Here is a 20,596-nt window from a genome sequence, read left to right on the forward strand (position 1 = left end):
AATGTACCGTCTACATTTTAAAATATATTCGGGCAAATTAAACATACCTATGAAACATAGGAAGGCCACTTTATCCATCATAAAGATCACTTTAGCCGAGTCTTGACCGTATCCCACTCTTTAACCTTCGTTTGATGTGAACGCGCATTGTGTTGGAGGGCATAGACTATGTTAATCTATAGATTTCAATTGAATTGCACATATATAATATTACGAAGATGCCCAACCAACTGATGTCCGATGAAAGTCCGCGTCACCTACTTGCACCTATCTAAAATTTCATCTCGCTTACTCCCGTCGTATTTTGAGGGACTCTCATTGTAGTTTATCGAGAAAACCTGTAACGTTTGCGCTCCTCTGGCTTTTTTTTTACAAATTTAGCGTTTAATCTTTTTCAGGCTTACTCAAATTAATCATTTCAATAATAGATCTCAGAAAAATTTCGCATGTTTCAAATATGTTCATACCAAGGCAAAAATAGCACCTCTTCTTAATTTTCTCATCGTATTTTCATGCAGCTAGTCTCATGATGCCATATTCTTATATTCACTGTCGGTAAAAGGTTTAGTCTATTGAAACATAAATTAAATTTTCTCTAGCTTGACTACTTATGAAAGGTGCATAATCAATGGAGGGACAATTTTGACGTTTCAATTCAATTTGTTTTTGGATAGAGAAGCAAGAGAGAAGTCACTAACTTCACTGAAACTTCTGGGGTTTGTGTTGAGTCATAGTCACCGAAAGAGAATATCTCTCTAATTACGGTTACCCAAAGCCAGCAAATAAAAGTTCCACCCCTACTATGTAAAGGAAAGAACGCTATAGAAGCAAGTTGCATGATAATTCAATAGATGGCTCAACGTCAAAAGAATTGTCTTGAACGGCACTAACGCGAACTTGCGATAAACGGGAAATGCCGTCACTGGCGTCGGGATCCGGCACAGTCGTGAGTGGTGCCAAGTGGAAAATTTATTCTTGATGATAGAGCTGTAAAATGTCTTCCTTAATCTGTAATTTCTAGTTTATTCCACGAGAGGGCCCTAGAGAATAAGAGTAGCCATTTCTACAACGCTCAGGTAATCTACAAGTCGCTGTAATCTCAAAAAGAAATTCGCGGAGCCTCATCATGTCTACTGCAGTGCTACGAACCAGGATAACACTGACATCATGATCGAGACTTGATAGTATAAGCATTTACCAGTCATGTTTTGAATCCTTTGCCTTGATAATAAACTAAATCAAACAAGCAAGTAAAATTTAGGGGAATTTTCATTGAGGGTCATTCTTAATTGACCCAAAGAAAATACATTGATACAATTGAGCTGTTTTCACTATAGATACTCGTCTTTTGCTCAAAATCCAAACAATTCTCGGTATTGAAATTTGTCCGTAAAAGTCTCCCATCCCTGGCAGTACAATTTTTTCGTTTCTTACGTACGTTCTATTCGTTTTACGTTAACTTAAGCTATTTGACATCAGACAGAGTAAAGCGGACAGATTATAGCCTGCCTTTAGGCCTCTAATAACCAGATTTTTATACTGTTTATGCTTAGTGTTAGTTTAGGTAGTAATAATTTATGATGCATTGTAATAAGTCTCTGGATGCAAACGAGAGGAGAGTCACTATCAAGGGATCGGCTCTAAGGGGCTTGAACTCTGGGTTGGGAGCGTTTGCGACGTAAGTGAATTCTCCGCCAAGAAGTGCCCTTCGATCCCAATCAATCAAGTGGCCTCCTAAGCACGGGTCGATGAGTTTCCCACTTAACACGCCCAGGGGATAAGGTGTCCCGGAACGGAAATGCATTTCATCCAGAGCTGCACGTCACTCATCGAGCTCGGCAGACTCTTCAGCGTCCGAAACCACTGGAACGCGGCCGAGAATAAGGTGTTCTTTCAGGTCTATATGGTCTACATCAGGATGACATGAGATCCAGGATCAGCGCTAGGTACATCCACGTGATTTCTCAGCTGCATGACAATAGGACCCGTCGGCCATTCGTCCCAGAGGATTGTACTACCTTCGAAAACTTGTCGGCATTTCTACCCCGAAACCCAATGCCAACGATGCACCAGCAGATGCAGCTACGTTTTTCGAGGACTCTGAAACTGGAGAAACTGGAAAGGGAGTTCACGGAAAAAGAGGAGGGGCAAGATATCCTGCAGCGGAACCCACAACTCTATACTCCGATTGATGGCAAAGGGATTCCTCGGACATTCAAATGTTAATTCAGGGCTTCAACGCGAGATGAATCCCAATTGTGATTGGATCTATAGTGATTATAATTATCACTTAATTGTGATATTAATTAATGCCAATCCAAGTTTTGCATAAATTGTAGAAATTAACTTTTATCTTTTGAAAAAGATTATCTATTATGAAAAAACAAGGAACTGGACCAATGAGCGTCATAAGACCAAGAAATTTATATATAAAATACACAATTGATTTTTGACGTTTTTATTCATGACACCTATGAATATAACTGATGTTTCATTCATTGTGCCAATATCTATCTTTCATTTATCATCCATATCCATATTGTCTGCTGATTTTGAATAATTTCCATCACCTCTCAATTTTCGATGTCTTTGCGTGAATGACCCTTGTGAAGTCTCTTGCAATTAATACCTAATGAATGGAGTACGCAGAGGCACCCTGTTGTTTTTGATTAATTCTATGTAAAATAAAAAAGTGAAACAACAAGTACTTCTCTTCAAAATTTCTCATATTATTTTTTTATTGTAACTTATTATTATTATTTATTTATTGGAAAATTTCTCATATTATTATTACAGATGCGGAGAGGACACCTAATTAGTAAAATGCCTGTATATACGGAGTATGTATCACAATGTTAACATTTTTTCCATTAATTCCATATCGGATTCACCAAAGCTGGGTGATTTTTCGGCTAGTAAATCTTCTTGGGAAACAATAAGTGGCAGTGGGAAAGTAACTGGCCTCCTAACCTGATGTGAGAATTTCTCACGCCGCTGCACTGTTCTCGTAGTGCTAGGTAAGCTCTACCCTCACCGATCAAAGCGACCTTCGGGTTGGCTTGTTTGGGCACCATGTGGATTGTTTATTTTCACTGAGGGCACTTTATGAATTGAACTTTGAATATTTTTAACATGAATCCTTAGCGCACGTGTATCATTCTATTCTCTCAAGATTATACTCATAGCATAATATAGCTTCCATTATCTTTTTAGAGAAAATGCCAGTTTCTTCCACATAAGTTCTTGTGTATAATATAATACACCTGTATATTATATTTATATTTGGGATACGGACCTTTTAAGCAGTTGAGCCATCAATCATTAATTGATTTAGTAACCTTTTGTCATGATAAAATGAAGCCAATTAGCCACTCTTTATGCACTAATTGCTAGCAAACCTTAGTAAAAAGTGCATGTTAACTGCTGGTGCAAAGTATTATTTCGCTGCTGTGGTAACCTTCATAGAAACATACTGCAAATGAATATATGTTTGTTGTTTACATGCTGTATGCTCGTTTTTTACTACCTGCCAATCACATAGGCTTTATTTGAGGCAAGGATACGTTGAGACTAATTGTTTTAAAGCTTCCATTTGGAATGTGAATTAAGTGTTACTAAGTTGGCCTATATCTCGGGAGCATTTCATCATTTATTAAGGATATACGTATTATGTCTGCTACTCCCGACTTTGCAGTCATCCAAGTGACACCATGCGCAGAACCGAGGTTTTGGGTTACAGGTACGTGTGACCTTAGATGGTCATTACCTTTTTAAATGGATGACCTAATGATAGGTTACGTCGTCGAGGCTTGGTGCATAATTGGTTTTAAGATTTCATGACAAGGTCACATACTAGTCTCTTTAAGAAGGTTATGAATTTAACCCTCATTTGCAGTGTGGATGATTTAGTCTTTCCATTTACGTTGAAGACCTTGTGTAGGAGGATCAGATATTACAAGGCAATAATACATAATTAATATGGGAAATGTAGTCCTAAACGATGGATTGATTTTAGCTTTGATCAAAATAAACTTGGCTTTGAAACATATTTTTGAGGAGTATACATTGTTTTAATTATTTATTTTATCGTTATATATCCTTAGAGATATTCCATAGTCATTTTTTATGCCTACGTGCTCTAGTTTATTTCCATATCTGAAACTTCCATCTAGTGGCATTATTTCTAACTAACTTTCCTAATCAGTATCAGACGTAACACAACACTCAATTGGAAATAAAAAAACTTCCAATAACACGTAACAAATAACTTTTATTCGGTCTCCGGGTGTAGTGCTGAAGACGTTTAAATGAATTCTGATCGTCTACGGTTTTATCAAGACGATTCCCCTAAGCTAAAAGACTGGTGTGGAATAACCCTCCACCACACACCCTTGGAGTGGCTGGAAGGATACCATATAATTGCACGTAGATGTAGATCCTGGTCACTGATTTTGGTCGTTAATGCATAAGTTCACTTTCACTTCACTAAGGCCTATTCTTTGCCCAAACTTATAAGTAGGTATTTTTATAGCTGAAAATCATGAACTATAGATTATTCAATTGATATGATTGCATTGAAATTATTCATAAAACGCCTAGAAATTAATTAATTTGTGAATAATAATTCCAATTCAAGTAACCCGGATATTGTCAACCAATCTCTAAAATTTTACAATTCAAAATGCTAAGCTAAGCGTAGAGGACATTGGGGGGGGGATCGAGATGTTGCGGTGACTATCGTACTGGTTTCCCACCCAGAGGGCTTGGGTTCAAATCCTGGCGGTGTTGAATATTTTCAGAGGTTTCTCGATCCCTACTTGAGGTGCTTTGTGAAGGGCACTTTGAGTGAGTACGCCGTCTGTCGGATGGGACGTTAAGCTGCGGACCCCTTGGCGCCTTTCGTTTAAAGTAGGCTAATGCCGACGCCGGGTTTCTCTCCACCCTTCATCCTTACCCGTCCATCCCCTATGGCGCAAATGGCCTCAGCTGTACATCTCCTTCCCTAAATACTACTAATACTAAAGGACATTAGGGTTGAAAATAATTGACTGTAGTTGACAACACAAAATTATTTCTAACGTGATAAGACAAACCATATTTTTACATCTTCAGAAGTCATCAGAATTCAACGGAACGACGATAATGGTAGGTAAAGTAACTGTTTGAAGGGGGACAATGGCAATGATTGAGATATTATTAGGAGCAGATATGATTAATTTAACTTTTTAATTACACATTTTCGACATTTATACACATAAAACACACCGTGAAACAATGAATCTTCGTAACATACGGTAACGAACACAATACATTACGAAATGACAGCCACTGTCTTGAGTGCTGCCTCACTGCACTTCATGTTCATGGTGGCACTCCGAGGGCTGCAAAACGAAGGAAGGAGATTGAGAAGCACGCACTCCCAGCTTACGTAGTGTCGCCTCGGCCGCGCTAAGAGCACAACTCTTTCGTCGATTTAGTCCGGCGATGGTTGCAAAAGTTTAGACCAATATCATCGAACATTTCATACATCTTCGAGAGAAACGAATGTTCTACATATCATAAATATTTGATTGCAACATTTTATTTCAAATAGTTGTTCGCAAATATTTAAAAAAATATAAATATTCGGGTTTGCAGGTGGCAGTAGTAACCTTGGTCGATTCCTGTCATCTCTTGGTCTTCGATTTGCAGTGAGCGTCCTCGTCGGCCGAACTCCGGCTGAAAATAATTTTCTTCCTGTAAATCAGCTTAAATTTTGTTTTGGAGCACAGAAACGGACTCATTCGAATAAGAAATACTCCTTTTTACCCAACAGATTTTTGTGTGGAGAATAAAACAGATTCATGGAAAGTACTCGAATTTTGGGGACGCCACTATTATGAAACAAGCAAGTTTAACCGGTCTTTCTTATTCAATGACTCCAAAAGTTAATCTCCTACTTCAGTTGAAGTCATATCAATATCAGCATCGTTTAGTCTCAATTTAGTTAAAACAAGCGGCTAAAATAAAACGTGAGGAAATCTTCCATGGGAACAGAAAAATAAGCATTTCGTGCAACCGCGGTAAAATTGTCTGCTTACAATTGTGCGCCAGTTTTATGGATTGGTATCCTCTGGTATACACCAAGGAAGATGCTGTATTAGAATCTATTGTTTTAATTATCAGGAATGAAAATGAATTTTCTTCCCCCAATCTACATGCTCAAAAGTGTTGTAAATGCATCTAGTTAAACTAGCCTGCTGTTACGAGAGTGATGGGAGAAAATCGGAATTGTCATACGATGGCAGCAGACAAGCCCAAGTCAAGTAAATTTCTGGATTTCTCTTCGAAATAGGTTCTGTGCATAAATTGGCGATGATCGGAAAATAACAATCAACTAGCACCTTGCGTCTGCATGCCTGATTTCAGGTTCATTTTCATACCTTTGAATTCTCATAAATGTTTTGGTACCCTTAACAAAAAAAGGTCTTTCAACTTACCTCATATCGAAACATCGTACTGGACATCGAGTGCCCTTAATTTGCGTACTTTTGCTACTTTCAAAATTTGCATTTCTAATTTTCATTAGAGTGAAATTTAGGTGGGTTTTTCAGTTGTGGTGCTAGATCAAGATTGTTGACGAGCCTAGACAAAGCATGATGAGGTGTTTGCATTTTACGAAGGGAAAACGGGCTTGGGGGGATAACTAACCAAAATGACAACGGCATGCGCTTATAAATTCGTTGAAACAACGCTCATAAATTTTACAGCTGTTGCAGCAGCAATGCGAATTGATTTTGAAATATTTTATGATCCATTATGTATTTCGTTGTGTGCTGAGTGACATTCTTTGAATCAAAGTTTTAAGATGGAGATGAAAGTATTGAATTTCATGTCAATTCCAAATGTGTCGGCATTATTTAAGAATATTTTTGCTAAAAACAATGTCATTGCCCCAAGCTGATACCTGCAACTAAATGCGAATGGAATATATGCAACTCTATTTTACTTCTGGTGAAAAAGAACAAATATGCCTTTCATTGATCGAATCCTGATGAAATACATTTAAGTGCCTTAGAAGCATTGCGTGTCTGCATTGGCTAATTTTTTTAACCAGAATCTTAAAACAGATGATTTCAAATCCTTTAAATTCGCATACTTTGAGAATGGATCCAATGCCTCAATGTATTTTTTAAGGGCACGTCTCTATCCCTGTCTTACTTTAATTCCATTACTGATTACTTTGACGATGTTATTTTGTAGCTGTTAGATTTTAGCATTATATTTACTTTTATATCAGCTATTGGGGACTAAATATCTTATAATCAATGAATAAAATAGAAATAATTTACATAAACTCATTCTCGTGTAAACATCGTAATAGTCCAAGCCTAGGAAGAAGTTTCTTAAACGAATTTCTATGAATGATATTGCACCCCTTCAACTTCATGCCCTCCTTGAGCTCAGTAGATTAGTATTTCTCGCATCATTATAGCTGCTCAATTGAATAATTCTCTTTCGTGACAAGGTCAAGTCCTGCAGGTTTCTGGTACGTTCGTACGTGTTACAGTCCACTAAGAGCCAGAGCGTTCCGGAGGCAGAAAAATATTTTCGCCAAGGCGACGCATGCGAAATAATTCGTCTACAGGCAGTTAGTGACCCCCACCCTCAGAGACGATCTCAACTTTATTCTTCTCAGGCAGTAGAAGAATTTTTCACTGGCGCTCCCGACATCTCTCAGAGGGATAAGGGGCTGAGCGCACATTTCATGAACGTCCACCCTGACCACTTCACATGTCACATTTTGTAGAGGGTTTTCGACTCACTCCTTAGCATGTACTATGTACCATACCTTCTACATCGTTAAAACTCTTTCTGAACGTTTTTTATTCATAATTGAATCATAATCGTAGGCTACTAAGTTGAAAGTTACTTCCGTACAAAATCCATTATTTATTTTTATCGTTAGGTATTCACACGTTTATCGTGAATAACTCTGGCACTTTCGATGCCACATCACATTCCTATCAGGTCCCTCTCTATGCCAAGCGCCTTCCCCTCCACCACCAACTAAGGTGGTCAACCAGAAGTTTGGTTTAACATTGGTTCAAAGAACAACAAGGAGAATCTCCGTCCTGTCCACAGCCAGAAGAATCTCTAGGGGAATATAACACACCGAGAAGCGATAACGTGCATTGCTTCGATCAAATGACTTCGATGGGTTTCTCCGCCAGCACATGGCGTCCTCCCGGTTGGAGGCCGGGCTTCACGGGCAATCTCGGCAGCGAGCGACCGGCAGATGCGCCAGTCCCAGCGACTTTCGCCGCGTCTCTCAGAAGTGCTCCTCCGAGGGGTTCCCACCGGCCCTCAGGTACTGCAGCCTGTCCTGCAGCACGAGCTCCGCAAACGAGTCCTCGGCGGCGGTTGGGCCGTCCGCTGGCTCGCCGGCGAATCGCTAGAGCTGGCACCCGTGCACGTACGTCACGTTTCGGAAGATGGCAGCGGCGTTGAGGAAGCAAGGCTGGTGGTGGTGTGGGTGGTGGTGGTGTGGATGGTGGTGAGCGGCTGCGGGAAGGAGGAAAGGGGGCGGGGGCGGCGGAGGAGGGGGTGGCGGGGGCGGAGGTGCGCAGCAGGAGGATGCGGAAGAGGAGGGCGAGGAGGTGGATGGCGTGGATGAGGGGGGCGTGGGGGCGGAGGGCTCCCCGCCCATCGGCTGCGGGGGAGGGCCCCCCTGGTGCTGCTGCAGGTGATGATGGTGCAAGTGGTGGTGGAGATCCTTGCTCAGGGGGTGGTGCACCACGGGGCCGGCCGACGTCACCACGACGGCCTCACCCGCCGCCTGCTGCCGGAGCTGCTCCAGCCGAAGTTGGTTCTGCCGCTTCCACTTGGTCCTGGAGACAACGGGCGGAGGGGTTAGTGTCAGACTGAGATCTAATCTAAAACCAATCTAATAAGAGATATTCTTTCTTTAAGAGGCATGAAGGACCGTGAGAACTATGTGCATATTTTTCGGGGTATCAGCACAATTGTGAACAATCCAAACATGTTCTTCTTTCACTTTACACTATTCTTTTCTTCAGACCTCATGATTTCTACATATATCTCTTAGAGATCTCGGAATACTAAATCCCGTCCTCTCCTCCTGATTATGTATTTCATTACATTTCTCCTTCAATTATACCCTTCCGTAATCGCATTCTGCATCAATTTTAAACATCTCCCTCATCCACTTTTCGTCTCTCTTCATATTTCCTCCACCGACTTTATATCCTGATCTCTCAATCTATCAGTCACCCCATTGTCTCTCCCCCTCTCTATTCGTCTCATTATTTTTGCCCCTAGAGATACTACTTGTGTTTTAAATACTTAAATTACTTTAAAACACTTAAATGCGTTCTTCTTTCTCTAGATTATCAAGACAAGCGTATCAAAATTATCAGATGATCTACGATGGGAATCACTCACTGAGCGAAGGCTAAATTACAGACATTGGAATGATGTCTCTTAAGCAATGATGCTGAAAACGTGTAATTAGCCCCATCGTAAAAAGGTAGGAGAGATTATTTGAATAAAATTCGAGAGATAAATTGCAGAACAGATAAATTTAAGATGTAATTTTTCCCGCGAACGATAAGGGATTAGAATATATTACGTTTGTCTGACCGCGCTAAGAGAGAAAGATGTTTTGGGGCAAGGGTAGTTTAGAAGTGTAATCACCCCCCGCCACACAACCGAGTGGTGGTTCGCAGGGTACTAAATAAACTAAAAATAAAAATCTAAAGATCATATCTCCGATGCATGTGACGTGGGACTTATGGTTCGTAGCTTATTCAAAATAATTTCCACTTTTTCTTCGGAATAGGAACAATTATATCCTGAAGGGAGTTTCTTGTTAATTTTAAGGTGGATTACATGTTTCAGAATTATTTACCGCTTAATTAAAGCTCTCTCTCGGATATTTTCAATAAGCTCAAAAGAAACTTTATCCATTTATAGAGCTTTCTGGTACTCAGGTTCCGCAACTGCTTCCTCGAATACTGATTTTCTCAGTTTACGAGTACCTCCTCGAAGTACCTCCTTTGCTTTTTATCAACCACGTCCTCTGCGTCTTTTTTTTAATTTCTTGTTTTATGTTCTCTTCTCTTTCAGAATTTCTCCAAAAACTTTTACATCTCTTTGCTTCATCATCATCAATTCACATGCTTCCGTTCTTCCCTTGACTTGTATAACCTGTCAGGCTATTTCCCTTGAAGTAGTTTTTCACTATTCTAACAGTAAGCTTCATTTTTCCAAATACTCCGAGTTTTGCTCTTCTTCTTAGTAGTAGTAGTATTTAGGGGAGGCGAACGACAGCTGAGGTCATTTGCGCCATAGGGGACGGATAGGAAAGGATGAAGGGTGGAGAGAAACCCGGCGTCGGCATTAGCCTACTTTTTTTCGAAAGGCGCCAAGGGGTCCGCAGTTTAACGTCCCATCCGACGGACGACATACTCACTCAAAGTGCCCTCCACAAATCACCTCAAGTAGGGATCGAGATGCCTCTGAAAATATTCAACACCGCCAGGATTTGAACCCAAGCCCTCTGGGTAGGAAGCCAGTACGTTAGCCCCCGCAACATCTCGATCCCCTCTTCTTCTTATATCCTTCATCCAAATTTATCTGGCTTTTCTAATCTTCAGAACATTTATTTTCTTTTTCTTTTAGTAAACAATTGTCCGTCTTCAGTTCTCGTATTATTCTAACTTCTACCCTCTTCGATTAGTTTCACGACTACCTCCCTGTTCCTGGTACTAGATTCCCTTAAACCGATAGTACAAGGTTGTCTGTCAGATTGTTTTCGTTTCTTTGGCGAATTCTTCACTGCCTTCTACCTAATAAGTAAATACTATATACTTTAAATTTGAAAAAATATACTTTAAGCCCATCTTTTACTTGGAAATTGAGAAAGTAATTATAAAAGATTTCAAAATACTTTGCAAAAAAATTATATGTAAGTATAAAGTGATTATTTAGATGTATTCCACGAAGCACAGGGGTATGTTGTTCCCACCATATGCCCCCGAGAAAGCAACCGATCTGAAATATTTTTGAAAGATTAATTCGATTGGCCTTTATGCCAATCTTTAAAAGGATTGCTTTTGGATTACCACATTAAATGTTATTATTAGTTCATATATGATCCCCAGCAGGTTCCACATTTAAAGCGGTGGTATTTACTCCATCGACCATACAAATACAGCTCCACAACCCTACAAATTAAATTTACCCGAAGTTTCATGCACGCTACAATTTTTTTTCCTTTCCACTTCCAATTATTTGTAACATCCTTATATTAAAATCAAATCAAGTCACATGCATATTACTCCTCTCCATTTTTATACCTTTAACAAAAATATTTATAAAAACTTTTCTTATCTTCAATTTCCCTCGCGTACTTTTTTAAATCTGGTCTGCCTAGGAATATATTATTTGATTCTCATTGTCACCTTTAACTTGTTTTCGTGGGTCTCATATATCCCGGATTTAACTTATTGGAATTAGGAAACCCTTTTTTTAGACCTTCAGATTCTGATACCACGTTCTATTCCACACCACATCTTCACAGAGTGTCCAAAAGGAGAGGTCATCGGAAATGTCACTCCTGACCTAAGCAGTTTCTCTGGGAAAATTAGCTTCGAATTATTGTACACCATGGGTTTTTTTACAAACAAGAAATTTTCCATTTACCATGAATTTGCAGAAAAATCAAAGGTCCGCTGTTGACCATATAATTAAGAAAGGAAATATATAATGTTTTGAAAATATTGTGGAATAAATTCGTATGTAAATATTGAATGAGATTTGCCATCAAAATGTGTTTACGGTTGGGTGTTACTAATGTGTCCTCCTAGGTCGCTAATTTCATTCAAGTTTTAATGTCAAGTATATTTATTTATTTTTTAAAGAGTCACGAAGGAAAAATTCTTTCATGGCTCGCTCGAGTGGTAGCTAGCCGTGTTCTGTATGACATCTCATGGAATATATCATGATCTCACGAACCACACGCAACGCGGTATTTATTTTTATGGCGTCGGCACGGATTGCTTATGAAGCTTACCTCCTGTTCTGGTACCACGTCTTCACTTGTGTCTCCGAGAGGGAGAGCGCGTCGGCCACGTCGCTCCTGTCCGCCACCGAGAGGTACTTCTGGCAGCGGAACTTCCTCTCGAGATAGGCGAGCTGGGCGTGCGTGAAGGCGGTCCGCCGCCGCCGGGGCTTCCGCCCGCCGCCCGCAGAGGAAGGATTGCCGCCGGAGGGTGGGGGAGGCCCCCCGCCGCCCTCCGAGATCCCGCCCCCGTGGTATTTGCCTTCGTCGCGCGGTTCCTTCTTGCCATCGTGCTTGGCCGCCGTGGTGAGCGCGATGGGCGTGGACAGGTAGTGGGACGGCGAATCCGGGCGCCCCTCGTCCTCCCCCTCCTCCTCGTCCTCCCCCTCCTCGTCCTCCTCCAGCTCGTCCTCGGTGTCCTCTGGGAAGGGAACCGACACGGTCAAATGTGCAACGGTCGAAAGACATAAACACGGGGATAGTGAACTCCACCTCTCAAATGTGAGTGCGAACCCCTTTTAGTATGTGCCCAAAATAGATCCGGATATACATAAATACTAACAATGGGGCCAAAACTTTTGGGGAAATTGGCGTATTTTCCTTCAGAAATATAATAAAGATGCACGATAGTGGCTTTTTAATAATATAACTCAATGTTAGTGTATTAATTAATTTATTAATATTTGTATCACGTAGAGCATTGAACTACTGACCGGAAGGCCCGGGTTTGATTCCCGGGCATGGCTCTGAACACCCTCATCTCTACTCACTCCGTGTGGTTTTTCGGGTATCAGGCCTTCTTGGGAAATCATAGCCGGCACAGGGAAAGGAACCCTGATGTGTGAATTTCACCCGCCGTCGGGATTAATATTGAGTCACCTCTATCATTACCTACCAAACCGCCCTTCGGGTTGATTACTGTGTTTATGGTTTTTTAATGGTTGTGTTTATGGAACCTCGGTAGGCAGAAATTGAGGAGTTTATTTTCAACTAACAATGCACGCATTAATATAGCAGTGCTCTCATTTACATTTTTTTTTAAATATTATGAAATGATAAGAATTATATATTATGATAATTAATCCTGATGAATAAAGGAAAGATGAAAATTTGCAAATTCTCATGAAAAATAAAGTTTAATACGACCCAAGTTTCACTCCGGTGCAGCATCATGGTATTAAGGGTAATCCTGCACCGCAAGGAAAATTGGGTTGCATTTAAGTTTATTTTTCATGAGGATTTACAAAGTTTTATTTTGATATCATTCATCATGGGTATCTATCAAATTACGCCTAAAACGATTAATTAAATAAATCCTGACACGAAATATCAATTTAATTCGAGTATTCGGTCAATGGCTGCAAACATTATTTTTTGGCATTTCGCTCCTATAATTGCTACTTTGCTCACAAAACAAATATGATAATAATTGAATATTACCATTCACATGGGAATGGGTACAGAGCCATAAGGAGTTCTCCAATTTGACGTCTTCAGGGAAGGGGAACATAAAGGGGTGAGAACCGAATGGGAATAGCTCCTCATTTGGACCGGGCTGTCGTGGAAAGATCGACGCAGCGCCATGGCAATGAGATGAAAGATACTCAAAACGTAACTATCAATATTTGATTCCTTTTGTTAAAAGTAACAGGGGCTTTCTTTTTCAGAAGAAAAATTGGCGACTGATAGGAGAAAAAAAACAATGCAAAATACTTTTTACTGCCTCTCAACAATGAGAATGAAATAAATAATGGAGACCGTTCTCCATACAAAAGAAAATGAAACTCCCTGAATGCAATAATTATTGCCTGTAGCGGGAATACAAAGAGCCACGATGAATTTGAAAGGTAGGCGAGGTTTATAGATCAGTCAAATTAAAAGAATTAATTAAATGAAAATTTTAATTGAGAAAAGATACATTTAAGGTAAAAATATATTTTTGTCATTAATTCATATTTATTTTGAAACCCGCAGTACAGATAATACAGGGTCGCACCCAAAAGTGGTAGGACGGATTTTCTCTGGCGCGAACAGAGCGGTGGAGGGGGGTCTGCCTGGAAGGGTATGGTGGAGGGGCCTCTTAGCAACAGGCCAACGCCAACCTCAGTCGCATGCGGGCTGTCGTTGAGTGAGGACACCGTTTTTATTGAAGCAAGTTTTTTGTCCGCGTCGAAAAACAAAATGAATCTGAATTTAGAGCAACGTTATTCCGTGAAGTTTTGTGCGAAACTCGGGAAGAAGCCACTGAGACCCTCGATATGATCAAGCAGGCTTATGGGGATACTGCCTATAGCCGTTCCACAGTATTTGAGTGGCACAAGTTGTTTAAAGAGGGTAGGGAGCTCGTTGAAGACGGCCATCGCTCCGGACGGCCGTCGACGGCAAGAACCGACACGAATGTGGACAGAGTGAGGACACTGCTGAACACAGACCGACGCTTAACCAGTGAAGAAATTGCAGACCAGTTGGGTCTGTCTGCATCCAACGTCCAACGCATTATTTCACAGGCTTTGGCCATGCGCAAGGTGTGCGCCAAGATGTTGCCGAAAATTCTGAGTGTTTACCAACAGGCAACGGCCAAATACGGCGTTGCCACGTTGCCGCACCCGCCCTATTCTCCCGATCTGGCACCACCGGACTTCTTCTTCTTCCCCCTGATGAAAAGACAGCTCAAGGGACGACATTTTGACTCGATAAAGGCCGTTCAAGAGGCTTCGACGAGGGTCATCAACGGCATCCCCAAGAAAATTTCCAGCGTGCGTACGGGGAATGGGAGCAACGTTATACTAAGTGTGTAGCAGCTCAAGGAGCATACTTTGAAGATTATTAAGTCGATGCAAGTATATCATCAATAAAATTCTCGTAAAAAATCAGTCCTACCACTTTTGGGTGCGACCCTGTACAATTAAGATGAATAAGTTATACCTAATTAATCTTCCACATATGGCATGTTAACTGTTTTGTATTCTCACGTGTAGCGCAGGGACTATATACACATACCTCAATCGAATTTGTTAACATAAATATTGGAAGATTTTTGTGAGCTTACCCAATAGATAAGCAACATATTTTGCTACGGAGACAGACCTGGCAGACGACCTCTTCTAGTACCTAGTTTAAATAGTATTTCATGGGCGTCTTCACTATAAACATAAAACCTACAGGATAATCACTATTTTCACAAGATGCTATTTATTTGCATCCACATATTAACTTCAATTAAATTAAAATTTATTATTATTGTTTATTTAAGCCATAGAAGTCAATGAGATTAATGGTTGAGAATAAATCTTTCTGTGCGTGATGTCACGTTAGGGGCGATTACTGACAGCTAAGACGCTGCCTCCTTAATCATAGCGTCCTGTGAGTGCACGTTACCTGTACTTCGACTGTCAACTTCATCGAGGAAAGGTAGATAGTAACTATTGACTAATATATCTGAATAGTAGAACATCTAAATCTCTAAGCAGAAAGAATTCAGGAGGAAGAATATATATCCTCTCATATTATGCAGAAGTCAATCAATATACGGTTATCCTGCGTAAGCATATCGATTAGGAAGTGCTTATTTTTGTAAAATATGAGAAGAGCTTTTAGTTTACTTATTTGGAAAAACCAAACCCATTATAAAGATTGTGACGGTGGCCTTTGATTTCGATGAAGCATTGAACATATTAGTGGATAACAACGGGAAGTTAAATGCTACGACTGCCATGACATTGACTGAATGAATGTAGTATCTGGTGCTTTAATCGACATACATGGAAGAGTATCATTGAAACACATTCATAAGCTGTGAGTTGAGATGAAGTAAAAAAACACGCAAGGGTGGAAGCAGCTGCGATAAAATTAGCGCTTGACTATAAAAGTGTGAATTTTTCAATAAATTCTACTCCAACTAATATCCGCGATCACACATCGTTACACTAACGCCTTAAATAGTTGTGTACGTATTGGTATTTTGGCTTTGATGGTGGCCTCAGAATACTCTGGCAGGCCTTTCGGATAAACTCAATTTTCACCATAACCACAATGTTGCGAAATCTTTGTCTCTAAAATTCATGCGAAAGCATCAATGTCACAAAAAAAACAAATATATATATATATTAGAAATTAATTAACTTAGCACATGTAAAATATATACATGTTCCGAGAAAAGAGACATTTTTAAATTGTTTTAATTTCCTGCACACCGACTGGTAAGAAAATCTATACCACTTTTAAGAACGGTAAAAGTCATATCTATGAATATGCACTAGAAAAAGCATTTGGGAAGGAGAGGAGAGAGCTAGGTAAAATTTTACAAATACAAAATGATCGCCAATAGGTTACTTTTTGGCCATGCTTTTTTGATGACAGATGCCTCACATTTCTCAAGTTTAAGTTATCGGCAGTTTATTTAAGGACTTGATGCAGCCCCCGCAGCAATTTAGTCACAGCTTAATCCCCACTAATCGATCATAGAGATCTCCAGTAAATGGGCTTGTCGTTCTATAGCAATCAAATATATATATATATATATATATATATATATATATATATATATATATATATATATACGACATTTATAAAAGTCCTTCCAAATTTATCGTACATACTCGGAATATACGCCACACCTACCGCCCCATCCATTAAACGTTCTCTGAAAACCTTCGCCACGAAAGAGTAATAATTATTTAGAGCTAGAGGAGCGTGCGCCCGGGGGCGGGGAGAAAGGGAGCGACGTCGCTACTCAAAGCGTCGCGGATCACAGAAGGCTGCGTGCACGAAAAAAGCACCCGACTTTGTGCGCTTTCATCCCTTTGAAACGCCACCGTTTCGTGGGGAGGGGAAAAAAACACGGCAAAGCATCGACGCCATTTATTAAAAAACATATCCGACTGTTAAAAGTCCTCCTTTTGTCACGCGACCCTGAGAGTCGTTTCCACCCCTCGCCCAATTGAAAGAAACGCTTTCCTCCTCTCTCTCTCTCGTTTGCTCTATAACTCCCTTCATCCTTTCCCCCGACCCCCTGTCCTCTCCTCTCTCCAACCCCTCAGAACTTCACCACACCCCCAGGACCCGATCCGCCCATCGACATCGCGATAAAAAATATATATACGTATATAATCCTTCCCGGCCACCCTCCACGCACCCCTCCCCAACGCTCAAAGGGAAGCCTAAAACCAAGAAAAAAACATCCCTCCCCTCGTCCTCTCCGAGTTAAAAAAAACAAAATGAAACACCCCTCCCGACTTAACATCTCTGCTCACGTTTCCCCCTCTCCTCTAGCACCCCCATCACTATCCCCCTCCGCATCTCCCCTCGATTACACCCCCACCCCCCTCGGATATCCCCCACCACCCCTCCCCCCTCCGATGAAAAGAACTGCCGCTCGAATCCTCTGTCGCCCTCCCTCTCTCCCCTCTTCTCCCCTCCGTCATCGTCGCTCGCGAAGTTTCCCATTGAGCGCTCCCGAAGCGTGGAAAGTAAAGGAATGGCGGAGGGTGTGGTGGTGGGGGGGGTTGGGGATGGGGCTGGAAGGAGGAGGGAAGATGGAACGAACGAGCGGTTTTGCCGAAGGATGTCGGTGGAGGAAGGGGGGAATGTTTGGCTTCGGTTGGTTCTTGAGATATTGATGAAAGGAACGAATACCTCCGCCACGAAGACGCGAGGAGAGTGGTGATGTGCCACAGAGGGGGTTACGGAGAATGAAATGGCGGGAGGAGGAGGACGAGCAATTTACGGGTGAAATGTTCGGAAATCGCGTCATTTCTTCTCGCTTTATACCGCTCGTCGTCTTCGTCCCCCGCGACTTATTACTCCTCTCTTTTTTTTCCCTCGCGCGGATATTTACCCCCCTTCCTTCCTTCCTTCCCTCCTTCCTTCTTCCTTCACTGAAAGCCGAAAGGATCGTCTCGTGTTTTTAAATGATGAGGGGTGGGCCTGGGATGCCAGGGGAGGTGGAGGTGCGTGGGAGAGAAGTGGGAAGGTGTGTGAGCTCGCTGGGGATTCGCGACTGAATAAAGCCCCCGGAACTCGCCCCCCTCCTCACGGGAGAGGTGATGAGGTTGGGACGAATCTTTAGAGAAATTAATAATGCTGATTGATGCTTGCCTATTTTTTTTATACCAGGAAGTCGTGGTTTTCCGAGATCTGTTTCTAAGTCCAAATTAAGTGATTGCTTCCGGCGGTGCAATTGATAAAAGAGCCCGCTGGAGTTGACATAGACAGACGGAAGCGGATTCTGCAGTGACTTTCGGCCCGATGGATGGCGGTTGACGTTAGACGGCCTCCGACTAACTATTGTCAGATTCGCCAAAAGGGAAGCACTTACCATGCGTTCAAATTATTTTGATCACTCGCGAAATTAATTCCCTCGGACGATATACTTGTTCGATTGCATACTAGATTTGACGTGAAAACGATATTTTTTTAAAGTAACGCCTAATTCTACACCGAAAATCCGCGAGCCTCAATAGTATACCATCGTCAGAGCTCTGTTAAATAAAACTTTTACGTATAAATATATTTAAAAATTTATTTGTTGCAGGGTTGGCATCGCACTTTATGTCCATTTGAACCCTCAGATTAAATTTCAAAGGCTCAAGCAATATGAGTGATTTTCTCCATTCGTCATCTATTTGATGGTAAATTTCTCGATTTCAGTGCAAATGTTGTAAATTTGAGGATACTTTTTCCATGCGCATGTAGTTACGACAACTTAAAACCAACATACGCTGTCGAATGGGATTTGTAATGGTGGATCATCAATCATTTCTAATGCACTCACGCTGCCAGATGCAATGAGGGAAAATACTGGACGATATCTTGGTTGCAGGAGTTCCTGGCACTCTCATCCAATTTCTAAACAAGCGATTTTCACAGAATGACTTGAATATTAAGTTATTTCCGCCAAATGTAAACATTTTCAATTGCTACGGGAAAAACATCCTTACGAAGGAGACGTTATCCGTTTTTGTTAATTCGGTTTCTTCCTGTTCGATTTTTGGAGGTTTACAGGAAAATCTTTCGTACTTCTAGGAAATGGTGTCGTCGGCCGCCGACGTGCTGCCCAATGGCTACCTCTCCCAAGAGGCCCCCGGACTCAAAAAGACGACCGAAGCTCTAAGAATCACTTTGCTAAATCAAGCTTCAATAATAAGCTTGGACACCTTTCTGCGTAGTACGCACCGTAAACCGGCGAATATGCCAATCAATCTGATTTCCAGATTGAAATTTTTCGTCCAGCAATGCTTACATAGCTAAGCTAATACAGAAGCAAATAATGTATACATTATATTCAGCTGCAAAAACTGAGGAAGGTAGTGAGGTTTTATCTGGGCACTTACCTACTCCCACTACCTACTACCTTTCATAGTATTTTTGTTTTCATCTGTGTAATTGACGGTTCACTGGCATAGAAGGAATCCTTGTAAACCCTGAACGAGTGAGTAATAGCAATTCTCAAAGGTCTGATACACCCGAGTGATTGAGCGTTTACGTAGTCCTTTATTTTTCGTATTTGTATTTTCTGTGTGATTGACGGGTCACGGGCGTAGGAAAAATCCCTATAAACCCCAAAAGTGTGAGTACGTGTGATACGCAAAGGTCCCTGTTCCCGAACTCACCCGAGTGATTGAGTGACCGCGAGCGTGAACTTGGGTTGTTTCTTTATTTTTTCGTTTTTAATTACTTTTCATTGTCGTATGATATCAACGGGTTCCCTGCAGAGGATATATCCTTGCAAACTCTGTGTGTGTGAATGCGATTCACGGGATTGACTTTTATTTCTTAACACACCCAAGTAATCGAGTGGTTGTAACTCTGTTTCTTTTATATATTTTTGCATTGTTTGTGTGTGATTGAGGTACACGAGGGTCACTCTTTCTTAAGTATACGCAAGTGACCAAGTGTGTGTTTTCCATTATCTTCTGACTGGTCATCTTGCTTTTACCTACCTTCTTAAACAAACCCAGTGCCAATCAAGTTTACGGTCTCAGCTATTCGTTTTCCATTGTTTCACGACCGTAGGTACGTTCATTTTAAGTTTACATTCTTAAAGTAAGAGCTTGTTCATTGATTTAGGGATGCTGGTGAAATACGACTGAATGAGAATTTACTAGCTCACTACTGCGGTAAGAGCGCACAAGGGAACTGCTGAAAACGTACTTCTGGCTGTGTGCTCCATGTTTTTGGGGCTAAAGGATATAAGGGAATTAGAAATCCGCGCGTTACACTACGTTCTTGACCGCCCCCTTCCTCTACCATTTCACAAGAAAGAGAACGAATTTGATGGCTGGACACTCTTTCCATTTCTCCCAGATCATCACGATTGACCACTCATTCGCATGATATTCACAGAATACTTGGTAATAGCGGTTGGGCTTTATCTAATTAGACTGCCATGTGCCCCTCTATACCATGCCTTCACTCCCCCCCATTCAGCGGTTTAACCTCATGAAGTTAGGATTTTGCCGTTATGCCAAGTGTTTGCTCTTATTTATTTTTAAGTAGTATCGTTAGTTGAGTAGACTACTCAATCGCTTACTA

The 20,596-nt window shown here is 41.1% G+C and overlaps 1 protein-coding gene across 1 annotated transcript; it reads right to left on the reverse strand.

The window, feature by feature from the left end:
* Window positions 1-7,902: 7,902 nt before the first annotated feature.
* LOC139693322 (NK1 transcription factor-related protein 2-like) lies at window positions 7,903-20,234 on the reverse strand. Its single transcript, XM_071591474.1, has 4 exons — window positions 20,216-20,234; window positions 12,077-12,485; window positions 8,606-8,870; window positions 7,903-8,572 (listed from the first exon to the last, which is right to left on the reverse strand). Exons 1-4 carry the CDS (start codon window positions 20,232-20,234, stop codon window positions 8,435-8,437), a joined length of 831 nt encoding a protein of 276 aa, XP_071447575.1. The 3' UTR covers window positions 7,903-8,434.
* Between the last annotated feature and the right edge of the window lie 362 nt (window positions 20,235-20,596).

This window comes from Hetaerina americana, unplaced genomic scaffold (assembly GCF_022747635.1).
Source record: "Hetaerina americana unplaced genomic scaffold, ioHetAmer1.1.p SCAF_1, whole genome shotgun sequence".
NCBI classification, from domain to species: domain Eukaryota; kingdom Metazoa; phylum Arthropoda; class Insecta; order Odonata; family Calopterygidae; genus Hetaerina; species Hetaerina americana.